General features: G+C 40.5%; 1 protein-coding gene across 2 annotated transcripts; it reads right to left on the reverse strand.

Annotated features, from left to right (window-relative positions):
- Positions 1 to 355: 355 nt before the first annotated feature.
- LOC102571632 (tRNA selenocysteine 1-associated protein 1) lies at positions 356 to 12911 on the reverse strand. Of its 2 annotated transcripts, XM_006261977.4 has the most exons (10): positions 12826 to 12911; positions 11665 to 11847; positions 8248 to 8343; positions 7180 to 7253; positions 6940 to 7064; positions 6294 to 6425; positions 4907 to 5026; positions 2134 to 2326; positions 1539 to 1584; positions 356 to 764 (listed from the first exon to the last, which is right to left on the reverse strand). In XM_006261977.4, the coding sequence occupies exons 4-10, from the start codon at positions 7207 to 7209 to the stop codon at positions 631 to 633; spliced, it is 780 nt and encodes a 259-aa protein (XP_006262039.1). In that variant the 5' UTR covers positions 7210 to 7253; positions 8248 to 8343; positions 11665 to 11847; positions 12826 to 12911; the 3' UTR covers positions 356 to 630. The 2 variants fall into 2 exon arrangements, with proteins under 2 accessions (XP_006262039.1, XP_006262040.1); XM_006261978.4 differs by lacking the exon at positions 7180 to 7253.
- Positions 12912 to 12941: the final 30 nt, after the last annotated feature.

Consider the following 12941-nt stretch of genomic DNA (forward strand, 5'->3'; position numbering starts at 1 on the left):
AAATATAGTGCAGCAAGCTTCTGCACAACTGCTTTTAGAAAGTCACCATCAGCAGTTTGCAAGATGGAGCGCTTGTTCCCGTGATTTATGTTCAACTGAGAGCTCCAGAGACAGAGAGGTACAACCTTTATGTCAAAAGGCAATTGCTACCAATGGAAACAGAGTTTGCACAATATATTCACATTTATTTCCTTGACATGAAGCCTAGCATCCACAAGCTCTAGTCATTCAATACAAGAACCTACCCCAGAACAGAAGGCAGATTATTATGGAATTAAAACTACCACTTGATTTTGTAAAGCCAGAAGACAGCAGATACTCCACACAAGTGAATGAGTGCAATTGTACTGGCAGGTTTGCAGAAACAAGATTTTATTTACACAAGCAAGTCTATCCTTTAGACCCTAATTAACTCTTTACATTTCTAGAATATTTACATGATTTCAAGATGCTTCATAGAGTATGGTGGTGAACAAAAGTTACAAAGGCTGTCCAAAGCATAGCAAAAAAACAAACAAACAGAAAAAACAACCTATCATTGTGCTTTAAAAACTTATGATCTAAAGTAAAATGTAGAAGAAATGTAGTTTTAGCACCTCAGTCATAACGATCATGCTATATAAAAGACACTTAGAAAGCAAAAGGGATTTCACAGGTGACATCCAGAGGTTGCCAGTGACAATTCATGAGTGCATCGTATAGTTCTTCACTTCTTTCCATAAATTGTTTGTTCATTTCATCAACATCCAGGAAAAGCTGTGGATCTGCAAAAGTAAGTCTGGTAAGTTGTCATACATGTTGGCTCCAATTTAAAAAAACAAGAAGAAAACAACTTGATGCATCACACATCTAGTCATAGTCATGAAACATTGAAACATGTGAACAAGTCTGTTCACCAAATTTCTAAACCATAACTAGGAATCTATTTAAAGCACCTGGAGGGGAAGAAAAAATATAGTGGACTATTTGTGGCACCCAGCCCTTTTGTTAGTTTTGTCATGGTGAGCCCCTTGTCCCCACCCCCTCAGTGCTGATTGGCTGAGGGCTCCCCCACCCCACCCCACCCCACTGACTGGCAGAAATAGGTAGGGCTGCACAAAAGGCAGCTGTAGGCCAAATCAGCAGAAGGGGCAGCCACCATCTCAGCTGCTCCCTTCCCAAACAACACTTCAGGGCAGAGTACTCTGTGCATAAACTCAAAAACAAACTTGTATAACCCTACTGGACAAAGTGATCTTCACTTTGAGAATTTATTTGGGGGGGGGGGGGGGGGGAAGGTGGCTTAATTTTGTAGAGAAAGTAGTCTCTTGATCTATTCATTTATGAATTGTTAGATTTATACAAATCGGGCAATGTCTTCTAAGGCAGGTGTCAAAAACCTGCATAAACAGGTCTCCTACTTAAAGTTCTTACATTGTGCCAATGTCTTAAACTTTCTCCATAGTGAACTAGCACTACTCTGGTTTCTTAAGAACTTGAAGATGCCAAAGGACATTAGAACCAAATTCAGTCGATAAGTAGAACAGCATTAGCTTTACCTTCAGTTATTAGATCATCATTGATTTCAGCTGCAGCTGCAGGCTCCTAAAACAAACAAACAAAAAAGCATATTCAGGTTAGAGCCAACAAAGCTTTTCCACTTCTAAGAAACTATGCTCTTCAGAAAAATTTCACATATTTCATTTCAAAAAGGACTCCAAATGTGTTCATGAACATGACTGAAAGGAGGACATCAGTATTTTAAGAGTTCTTGTCTCAACATCTAAATCTATTACCTTCTTAAAAACAGACATTTCAGAAGTAATTTGATTAATAAGACAAAATAAAAGCAATTAAAATAGGGGTATTATGGAACAGAATGATGAAGGTAAAAATATATGCATATATAGCTGTCAGAACCAAGATGCAACAGCACATGGTAAACATTTAAAAAAAAAAACCAAAAAAACCCAGGAGGCTTGCAGTACTTGAGAAACAGAGTAGCAGACTTAAAATCTAGGTCTAACTTCAAGCGTGACTTCAACTTTAAAACTTCAGAGAGAAAACTGGGTCCAAGTCTGTTTGGTTTAAATTACACAATAACTCTAATTCTGGTAAGTTCTCTTAGAGATACAAGTTCAGTAATATCAATACCTCAAATTGAGCTGGAGTCATAATTTGGTCACCCATAGCAGTGTCTGCAACATGATGCATGTTGTCATAGGAAGAATAGCTATAGTTGTAGTCAGGGTAAGGATCATAACCCCATTGTGAGTAGTAGTTCTGATAGTCCTGGTAATAATCATTGTAGTTGTAAGACTGGTACCGCTGGAATTCTGCTTTCAGTCTAAAAAATTAAAGAGAAAAATTGAGACAAACTGGCTGCAAAACTGATTTTAGGCAGTTCAGTAAGAGTTTTTGCATATCAAGTTTTGAAGATGAACATTTCTTAGAAAAAATGAGCACAAGAGAAGACAGCACAGTACTTTGTATTTATACATAAGCAAATGCTCTCATCTCTGCCAATACCAATAACTTTCCTGGATTAAATCCAAACCCACAGCACTTAATTCCAACAAAGCAAGTTTCAGGGTCAAAATAAGCAAAGCTTTTGCAGCCAAATCCTTGTGCTCTGCTAAAGACTGGCTGATTAGTACTTACTGAATATATAAGCACAGCTGCTTCACCCATTCTCTCAGTTAGTCCTTTATTTCACTTGGCTAATTGCTAAATATTCTTATTTCAGTAGTAAATATACAACATCCCATAGTGAAAAAAAAGTGTGGGCAGTGTCAACTGCTCCTTTTTAAGAGGGAAATTCCAACTTCCCTGTACCACACAACTACAAAACAAAGTTCCCGTCCACTTAAAAAAAATTTGTAGACTAGATACTGGTTAAGAGTCCAGCAGCTGAACTCAAATGCTGCTTGTGACATTATACTCAACTCGTAGCAAGCCATTATGAAAACGGAGAGATTTCTTTTGAAGCAGCTTCAGCCCTTTAAAAGTGGCAGAAAAAGTGCGCATGATCTTTCAAGTAAGATGTTAGGCAATAAATTTTTTAGTTAATTGGACACTGCATCAATATACTCTAGACCAATTTTTCCTCAACCTTTTTAGATTTGACACACCCCTCCATAACCATTTCACAAACTAATTTATTACACTGTAGAGAAGCCAGACTGGAGAGAGGGGTGTGGGGTCACGAGCCTGCCCTTATCTGTTTATCTCCTCATATTTCCTGCAACACCCTTCAAAAAGGATCTCAAAATGTACCCAAGGGTGCCCCAGCACCCTGGTTGAGAACCACTGCTCTAAAAGCCAGCAGACTCAAGTGCGTAATTGCTGGGGGTGGAGAGAAGATAAACATGTAACTATATTTAGGCCTCAATTCCACAGCCAACTGTGCAAGGCTACCTATCCCATTCACGCCTGCAGGATCCAGTTTGCCTTTATGGGTCTCTGCACAGGTACAGGCAAGCTTATTGCCAAAATCAGGGCCTAAATCTAGCAAGCACAAATGTTTCCCAAAATAAAAGCAGAAGTTTCTAGGTCAAGCCACCTTTGAAATTGTTCATAAAACAGATGCATCTGTGAGTGAGATCCTCCAAAATTTAAGTATTAAGACCCTGAAGTCAACAATACCATTGAGACAAGATATCAATTCATATTTCTAAGGATCAACACAGATACAAAATCACATCATTGCTTTAAGACTTTTACAGTAAAGTGAAAAGGAACAGAAGCCAAGTTATTATTGCTCATATTTTATACAAGACAGAGTCAATTTTACCAAGTTAAAAAAAGTGGGGGCAGAATGGGCACAGACATGGCCCTGGGGCAGAGTGGAAATAATGACCACCACTCTGAATGATCCTGTTTGGGGTGTAAGAGAGAATATACAAAAGCTTTAAAACATGCATGAACGTTTGTGTTCATAAGCCAAGTTAAGAAACAAAAACAAAAAACCCCCAATTCTTGCCAGACTAGTTTAGAAGATCTTTCCACCCCGCACCCTTTCCCTGCAGAAAGGGGAAGCAGTAGCATTTCCAAGGTTTGATGAAAGGGATTGTTTAGTGTATTCCATACTAATATTAAAACAGGAATGGAAAGCAAAAAAACCCCAAAAAACCAAGAACAAAAAAAAAAAACAAACCAAAAAACAAAAACAAAAAACCACAAAAAAACCCCAAAACACACAACTGTATGATCTTAGGATAAACAAAAGAAACAAAGATCATGTCTCCCTCCCACCCCTGTAGTTGACTTCACGGCATAGTAACTTGATAGTCAAAGAATCCTACATCCACCTGCTCAGAGAACACGACTGCTTCAGAAGTGTTTTATAGTTGTTCCTTCAATTCAAACCTTTAACATAAGAGTGAATACTGAACTACTCTTGGGAGGTTCCTGTTTCTGCCACTGAAACTCCAGATCAAAAGGGACTGTGCCAGAAGCTAGAATTTATTTATTTTTTTTTGTACTTGGTATATTGGTTTGTTTTTACCTTTAACACCATAATGTTCTTCTGATTTTTCCTCCATTTCAGACTGCTACAAAAAATAATGTGCTAATTTAATCAGAAAACACTTGTTCTCTTTTTGCTACTATGAGCAACCCTAATGAAAAAGTCAGTAAGATTGTTCAGATTAGTACATCAGGTATACTCTTACCTAGGTACTTGTGAAAATTTGACTCTGGACCCTCACTAAGGCTCAGAATTACCAGAGTGCAGATTAAGAATGAGTGGTATCATACACCACACAAAAACAAGAAACCAAAAACCAAAACTAGACCCAGTGTCAGTGTCATGAAAGGTGAAAAGACAATCTTTGCAGTAAATTTAAGACAGGCACTGATAAAGTAGAGCTATGAATATCTAATGGACATCTTTAATTCCTGTATCAATACAAGACCAACTCATTACCTTTTAGAAATTCCTATACTCAGTCGGATTCGTTTTCCCCCTAGACCTGCTGCATTTTGGCAGTCTTGCAGAGCTCTCATCTGATCACCTTGTTCACCAAATCTGACAAAGGCATACCCTCTGCAAATTCCAAAACAAAGATTTTAGTAATTCATCAGCCACAATATACTACAGCTAACGAGTTGAGCATTTTCCTTGCAGGACAAATACAGGTCAGTTGCATCTTATGCAGGGGTTACGTTCTGAAGTCAGCGTGTAAGGCAAAAATCACATATAGTGAAATAGTGTATTACCGTGCCAGCGGTGACTGCCTCTGCCTCCAAAACTTCCTGCCACTGCCACGGAGCTGTGCAGCCAGCGGCAGCGATGCAGCGCGGGGTGGTGGCGGGGATGGCTGTGTGCTGCCCAGCCACCACCATGCTGCCACTTGGTGGCCGGCCACACAGCTACGCACGTGAACTCAAGCCCCCCCGCCACGTATAGTCGAATTTGCACAAGTTGAATGCGCGTATGATGCGACTGACCTGTACTCTTACTTAAGACTGTAGTTATTCTAGTTTTAGGTTACATATTTGTCCACCACCTTTTTGTTTTGACATACATTATACATACTGCCTGTACATACTTTGTCAGAATAGACTTCTATCAGAAGTGACTTGATGATTACAGATGGATTAAACAAAAGTTTATGCTAGCTCTCAACTAAAGAATGAATTGCTCCGATTCATTTTGTATCTAGTCAAATTCCATGTATATGCATGGCAAAAGATTTGCTGTGTTCTTAACTAGCATGAACCAGGACTTCAATTTACAGTATTTAAAGAGGGAAGAGACAAGCTCACTCTCTCAGTATCTTGTATTCCTTGTCAAAGGAAGTGTGTAGGCTGAACAGGGAAATGGGCCCAGTTAAGACTATAACACTAAAGTCACTGGGTGACAAGTCAAGTCAGAAACTTCCATTGGATCATATCTGCAGTTGAAGTTGAAGTTTGTAGAGCTCAATCTCCTCATTTCTGAGGTCTCATGTTCATCTACCCTGTTTGCAAAAAATGTGGGTAATACTTGGTCATCAGCACTACAACTTACTATATATAGGGAAGCTGCCATGCATGAGCAGAAGAGTGCCAACTTCAATGCAGAGCCATCCTCTTTTTAAAAAAATATGCCTATAGTAGAGTCAGAAACTACCCAAATAAGTGTCAAATCCAGATAAAATTGAAACAGCAATAAAAAGTAATGCTAGAAGAAAGATCTTTATATTAGATTCTGTCTGCCTTCTACCAACTATTGAAGAAAATAAATGCAGAAATGACATATTTAAGTTTTAGAGCTATTAAAACAATCAACATCACTTCTAATCAGCATTCTGATTCTGTATAGATATTACCTGGAGTATCCCAAAAGATCTGTGGCTATTTTGCAGTCAATGCATGAAGGGTACCTCTTCAGAAAATAGTCATACAGCTGGAAATCATCCACTTCAGGAGTTAGCTCTCCTACAAATATTGAATAATCTGGTCTAAAAAGAAAAACAATTAAATTTTTGCAGACTTCATTAGCAACAGAAATCCAAGTAACATTAGACAATAACAGTCTTCTGTAGCATGACACAGATTACATGATAGTCAGTGTAGTGCACCAAAATAATCGTAAAAACAATGCATCTAATCTCTTAAACTTTTTAATTTCAAGTTTTTCCATGTCAGTACCAAGAAATAAGGCAAGTCCTAAAAACCCCAGTAACAAATAGATCCATAAACTGTTTGTACTTTAAAGTGCCATATAAATAGCTAACCCACTTAGTTTCCACAGAACACATAACGGTGTTGTTACCTACTTCTCAGCAAAAATATTTAATAGAAAATTGTAATGAAGTCTTGTTGCAAAGACTCATTTATTCTGGATATTTTGTAAGAGTAATATTTGGCACTCACATCCTCTATTAAGGATCACAAAGTACTCCAATCACTAGTTTTAATTTAGATTGGTTGTTATGGACAAAAGCCAATTCTGCCTATTTCACAATGTTTTACCTGCCAGGACTACTGACATATTCAACTCTAGCAGACTTAGATTTCTTTTTCTTCCGCTTCTTCTGGGGTCCTCTCCACCAACTATAGGCCGGTAGACACTCGCTCTTGTGTTTTCCCATAAGGTCCTGTTGGGGGGGGGGGGGGGGAAAAAAAAAAAAAAAAGCAGCTTCATAGTAGTTAGTCTCATTTAAATTCCTCCCTCCCACTCCCCATCACCACAGGTGATTTCCCCATATTCACCTTGCCCTTGAAAGAAGCCTGGGGTCCCATTTCTCCCTCCGCCTCCCATGAGGGAAAGCAGCCTCTGAAAACGCCTGGCAAAAATAACAGAGCCAAAGGATTGTATGAACAGCCATATTCCCCTGACTTGTCAAGCTGGCTAAAGGACTGACAGCTTCTTCTTGGAATTAAAAAAAAATTGCAGTTAGCCCTTAGGTGCTAGCCAGTCCTGTTGATCACTTTAAGGACTGGATTGCAACTAAGTAATCTTTGGGACTTGCTAGGAGACTCTGTAGAAGAATTTTCTGGTGAAGGAGATTGATCCAAATCATCACTTTCACCTAGAGTGAGCCTCAATTGGCCCTGCCTTCCCTCACCTTGGAAGTCTTCTCCTCCTCTGTAAGGTGTCTCTCCTCGCTATTAGTTGTCAGGCACTCTCCCAAGCCAGGAACCAAGAGTGTGTGCGTGTGTGTGTGAGGAAGTAATAGATAGAATGCAAGGGGAAAGCAGACCAGGAACAGACACTAGCTTGGAACCAAAGGGAACTCAGACCCAGATGCACAGGTCAGGAAGAAATAGGAAGAAGGGCTGCCTCACTCAAAAACAAAAAAAAAAAAAGAGAGAAGGAGGAGGAGGAGGTGGGATGACAACTAGGAAGAGGAAGGAGACAACAGCCAAATTAAAGAAGGTCACATCCCTCACCTCAATAAGAATGAGGGTTCTTGTCTTTGGGGCTCAAATACAGTTGGTATTTCTCAATAAATTCCACTTAAGTAGGCATTAATAATCTGCCTCCAGTGCATCTTATTTGTGGAGCATTACAATCAAGCCCTTCCAGAAGAACTCACTCACAAGTAATAGGGATGAAAAAGCTTTGTGCCACGTCCCTCAACCTGTTTCAGTTATTAAGATTAGGTTTCCAGAGCAGAGGTGAGCAATCAGTTAGCAGATTACCTGAAGCACTCAGAGAAACCCACTCAGACAAACTATTTTAGTTTTACATTTGCCAGGGATTCTGGGATGGCTCTGTATCCCTCTTCAGCACCGAGAACCTGTGAACCTGGACTTGTTCTCACCAAATGATCTTACCTGGTTCGCCAGGGTTCAAAAGTTGTCTTCACAAAAGGTGAAGTTGTCTTGACAAAAGGTAAGCTGCTGTGCTGCCTCACAACTGGTTCTGATCCTCTATTTAAAATAAGAAAAAAAAAAAAAAGGGGAAGAAGTTTCTATGAAAATAAACTCATCTTGAACTAAAATACCTGTAGCTACAAGGCTGAGAACTTGTTCCATTGCCTTGGATCTGATTCAAGAGATTTAACTCAGGGAAACTTTTGAAATATTCCATATTCACATTCATCTTTGCAGAAGTCTCACCACAATATGCTTATGGTTGTGCAGTTACTGAACCCTTGCAAATCATATGGAACCGACATGATGATGTAAAATAGCCACACTTTTTATTTACTAAGAACACTAGTTATATATGTTTCTTTCTCCATTCTATTTGGGGTGTTGGGAAATTTGTCTATAGTCTCTGCCTTATGGTTTTACACAGCACCTCATCTTGCATCCAATTGCAGTTTCCCTTCTTGAGGACAGAAGAACAAGAACCATCATCTAACATTTATTATTTTTCCCTGCAGTGAAGCCAGTACAGAACTAGATGTGTTTCGGATATTTCTATAGTTCTTTTTGGGGGTAAAATTAAAAGTTGTTTTAGCTGCTGGTATACATTACCCATCAATAAAAAAAAATTAAAAAAAAAAAAAGAATAGCACAAAATAATTTGTTAAGGGGTAAATTGAGCAGAAATGTCCAATAGGGCAGCAGAAACTAAAGCAGAGAAAGAAGTTCATGCCCTCCTATGCCTCTAACTACTTCTTCCTTGTGGGAAACCACAGGATCTGTACTGCTCAGCATTCACAAATGAGCTTGAAAAAGGAGTAAGTCCTGAGATGGCAAAGTATCCAGATGGTAAAAGAGTTACAGCTAGTCAAATACAGAAGTTGAGTGTGAGGAGTTAGAAAGTTATCATAAAACTGAGTAGGCAAAGTGGTAGATCAAGCTGAATAAGCACATGGGGGAGTGCCATTACCACACAAATTAGCCATTACCATTCAGGAAACATCTTGGAGTCACTGTGAATCCTTTTTTATTTTTTATTTTTTTTGGGGGGGGGGTTAATCCCTTTCCTAATTATTTAAAATAGGATAGTTGTCTGTTTGAATTCTGTATATTGTACCAATACTAAAAAAAAAAAAAAAGAAACTCTGATCATGCCTTTATATAAAGCTAGTGTGCCCATATCCTGAATACTGTGTGCAGATCTGCTCAAAAACGAGATAGTAAAGCTAAAAATATTACAAAGAGCAAAGATAAGAGGTATGAAATGGATTTTATCGGAGAAGAACCTAAAATGGGTACAATTCTTCAGGCTGGAAGAGAAACTTAGGATTTTATAGATCTTGCTCATTTCGAGCGATATGGATAAAAGTGAACAGGGAACTATTATTTACCGTGTCTCAGAATACAAGACCTAGGCCACCCAATGAAATTTTCAGGAGGCACATTTAAAAGAAACAAACATTTTTTTGCACAGCACATAATTAAGCAACTGGAACTATTTGCCATAAAACATTCTAGAAGCCAATAGCATAAACAGTTAGAAGATGGATGAGAGAAATTTCAAAAGGCTTTGTCCATCAGGGACTATGAAACACTAGCAGTCAGGCATGTAACCTCAGGTTCTGGACATCCCTCTCTCTCTCTGATGTTAACTGGGAGGGTAGAATTTTTTTTTTTTTTTTTTTTTTTTTTTTTTTTACACATGCCTGATTTCTGATATTCCCTCTGAAACAACCACTACTTACCACTGCCAGAGCCAAGATACTGTGCTAGGTAGACCTCTGGCATTACCCAATATGTCAGTATGAATATTCTTATGTTCCTCCTCCTGTCACTGAAGCATGCAAGTTTCACACTCCTTGTGACATGCAACTTAAACCACCATGTAGAATTTCTGAAATTTTGGTCTCTCTATTGTGCACTACATCAGCAAACAAAAGTACTTGGCTTTGTATAGCTAGTTGCACCCTTCCTCACTTATCTCAACTCTCATCTGTTCATTTCAGTTTCTAAACAAAGATTAGAAATAAGTTTTTCATTTTGTAATGTATTTTCGGTCATCCAACTAGTAAAACACTGGGAGGATAAAAGCAAGTCATCGCATATACCACTTTCCCCCTACAGTGCTCCCTGTTGCTCCACTGCAAATGGTTTTTCTGTTCAATGTTCTCCCCCCTGTAATAAATACCCAGTTGATTAAAATTTAAATCCTAGCCTAGTTCCACATAAGAAAGATTTTAATATGTTATTCTGAAGTGGATTCAGAAAGCAAAATACATAGTACAACAATGCCCTCAGTCTTGGAAGGAACTATTAATCACTAAAAAAAAAAATCCTATATAGCACTATACATGGAATTAATCGTTAATATTTCTCTAAAAGTGGGTTAAGTTAAACAGGACGAAAGTATCTTTACATCAGAATATGATCATTCAGAGTTTTCCAGGAGTATCTACTTCATTTTAAATCCATACTCCTCCCTTCATTCAAATTACTTTAACAACAGGCAAGTCTTTAAACAATGGTAAGTTTATGAAGGTTAGCAATCCATTGGGGTTCCTCAAATAAATCAATTCACATATGCAGATGTTGATCCTGAAAAAATCCTTACAAGTTTGAAATCAGGGCAATACATCAGTGCATATACTGTCCCATAAAAGCAATAATTTTTAAACAGTGAGAAAATCCATGAGAGTACTCTGCTGATTACCAGAGATCCTGGTTTTCTTAACCCCAAATCCGCACTTATATACATATATAGTGGATTTGGGATGAAGAAAACCAGAATATATATGTATTAGTGGTGTTTAATTTTAATCGTAGAAAAATGTGGATTTGGAATTACTTTTTTTTAAATCTGAAAATTAGGTTTAGTTTTTATTTTTTTGAACGATTACTCAGAGTTAAAGGGAATTATCATTTGAGACAAGTTACTAATACATAGATTAAAAAAAAAAATCTATGCTTTATAAGGCTAATTCTGGTACCAATTTTGCCATTTAGTGGGAAGCTGCCAAGATTTCCACTTATTTATTTATTATTATAAAATTCTATTTCTGAGACTTTAAGGCAAAGGTTCTCAATCTTCAGAATCAAGTTACCCCTTGTTAGATTCAGGCCTCCCACTCAAAATGCCAGCTCTTAGTTTTTCACTCCTTTTCTTCAACTATCGAAGAATACAGCAATTCTGTTACAAAGAATTCAGGAAGACACAGCAGGTTAGAATGTTTTTAACATTATGGATTCCTGTGTGAAGTCTCTTGGTTTATCTTGTGAACTGTGTAGCAACACACAGCACCCTGAAAGGATCAAAGCACCCTAGTTGAGAATCATTGCTTTAAGGCCTCTCATTTACAAGCTACTATCCATTTTTGGACTTACCACTATGTGCGCATTCAATGCAAGATGCTGCACAATAAAAATGAGTTTGGCTGCAGAAAAATTGCAAGTATCAGAACAAAGGGGTGCAGTGAGGTCTTGTCTGAAGTGATCACAGGCTTCTAGACTACAGCAGTTCAGGTACTTCTATCCTCTGAGCTTGACTCTTGTCACTCGATCTGTTCACTACAATTCAAACGCATTTTCAAAAGTTAGAATGTTGCCCAATAAAAGCCCCCCTCATCGTTGCACGAACCATTTACCACTTGGTGGTTAAAACCTCAATCCTCAAGAAAGATCCAGGACATCAACTTCAAGCCTCTGTGCAGCCACAGTGAAGCCGAGCACAGCTCAGACCCCTGCTACACGTTTTGAATTCACTGGTGAACTGTGCAGCACACGTGGGCCAGTCATACGCACAAAGCCATTGTGGCACAATTCACCGGTGAACTATGCAATAAATGGAGACCAGCCAAATTTAGTTAGCGACAGGAACTGGGTTTCCGCTACGCACATGTGCGGGCACACACTCTGTGTGTGTGTGTGTGTGTGTGTGTGTGTGTGTGTGTGTGTGTTTTGCACATTTTGTAGGGGCAGCAGCAGCCGTTGGAGGGAGGGAGGATGAGGATGGTGTGCGTGCAGGCCCGTGCATGACGCACACATTTCAGGTGCAAACCGCGCAGTAGAGGCGGCCCGGACGCACGCAGAAAACCGGCCGACTGCGCCTCAGGCCCCTGCCGGGCCTCGCACGCGGCCCAGGCTAGCGGCGCCATGCGGGCGGGCGGACCCCGCGGACCGAATCACCGGCTCAGGCCTGGAGACGCCCGCACGTCAGTGCCGCGAGCGCCCCTACAGCTGGGCCCACGCGGCGGCCCCAAGGCCAGGGCGGGGCCGGGCCCTCCCCGCCCGCTCGAGGCCGGCTGGAATCCGAAGGGTGGCGGTTGCCTGGGGGTGGGGGAGGGGGAAAAGGAGGCCCCATTCCACCCCCCCCCCCGCCCCGGGCAGCGATCGGCCTTGTGGGAGACGGATTCCCCTCCCCACCCCTCCTCACGGGCCCGGGGGGGGGGGGCAACCGCCTCCCCCCGCGCGAGGGGCGGTAACGGGGCAGTAGCGCGCGCCGCTGCCCTCCCAGGCCCGCGCCCCCGGCCCGCTCCCAGCACTAACGTCCTGCGTCCGCCGCGTCGCCGTCGAAGAGCAGCGCAGATCCCGCTTCCGCCCCCGCCCAGGACCTCGCGCCTGGGCTGTCCCGCTCGCGCCTGTCGCCCCACCCAAATCGGGCG

Source organism: Alligator mississippiensis, chromosome 3 (assembly GCF_030867095.1).
Source record: "Alligator mississippiensis isolate rAllMis1 chromosome 3, rAllMis1, whole genome shotgun sequence".
Taxonomy (NCBI): Eukaryota; Metazoa; Chordata; order Crocodylia; family Alligatoridae; genus Alligator; species Alligator mississippiensis.

What these genes read in the sequence shown, in the direction of transcription:
- LOC102571632 (XM_006261977.4), bottom strand. Translation starts at nt 7,209, where the DNA reads ATGGGACCCCAGGCTTCTTTCAAGGGCAAG. An exon ending in AGGCTTCTTTCAAGGGCAAG is followed by an intron (nt 7,065 to 7,179) that starts GTGAATATGGGG and finishes CCCCCCCAACAG; the next exon opens with GACCTTATGGGAAAACACAA. An exon ending in TGACTCCAGCTCAATTTGAG is followed by an intron (nt 1,585 to 2,133) that starts GTATTGATATTA and finishes TGTTTGTTTTAG; the next exon opens with GAGCCTGCAGCTGCAGCTGA.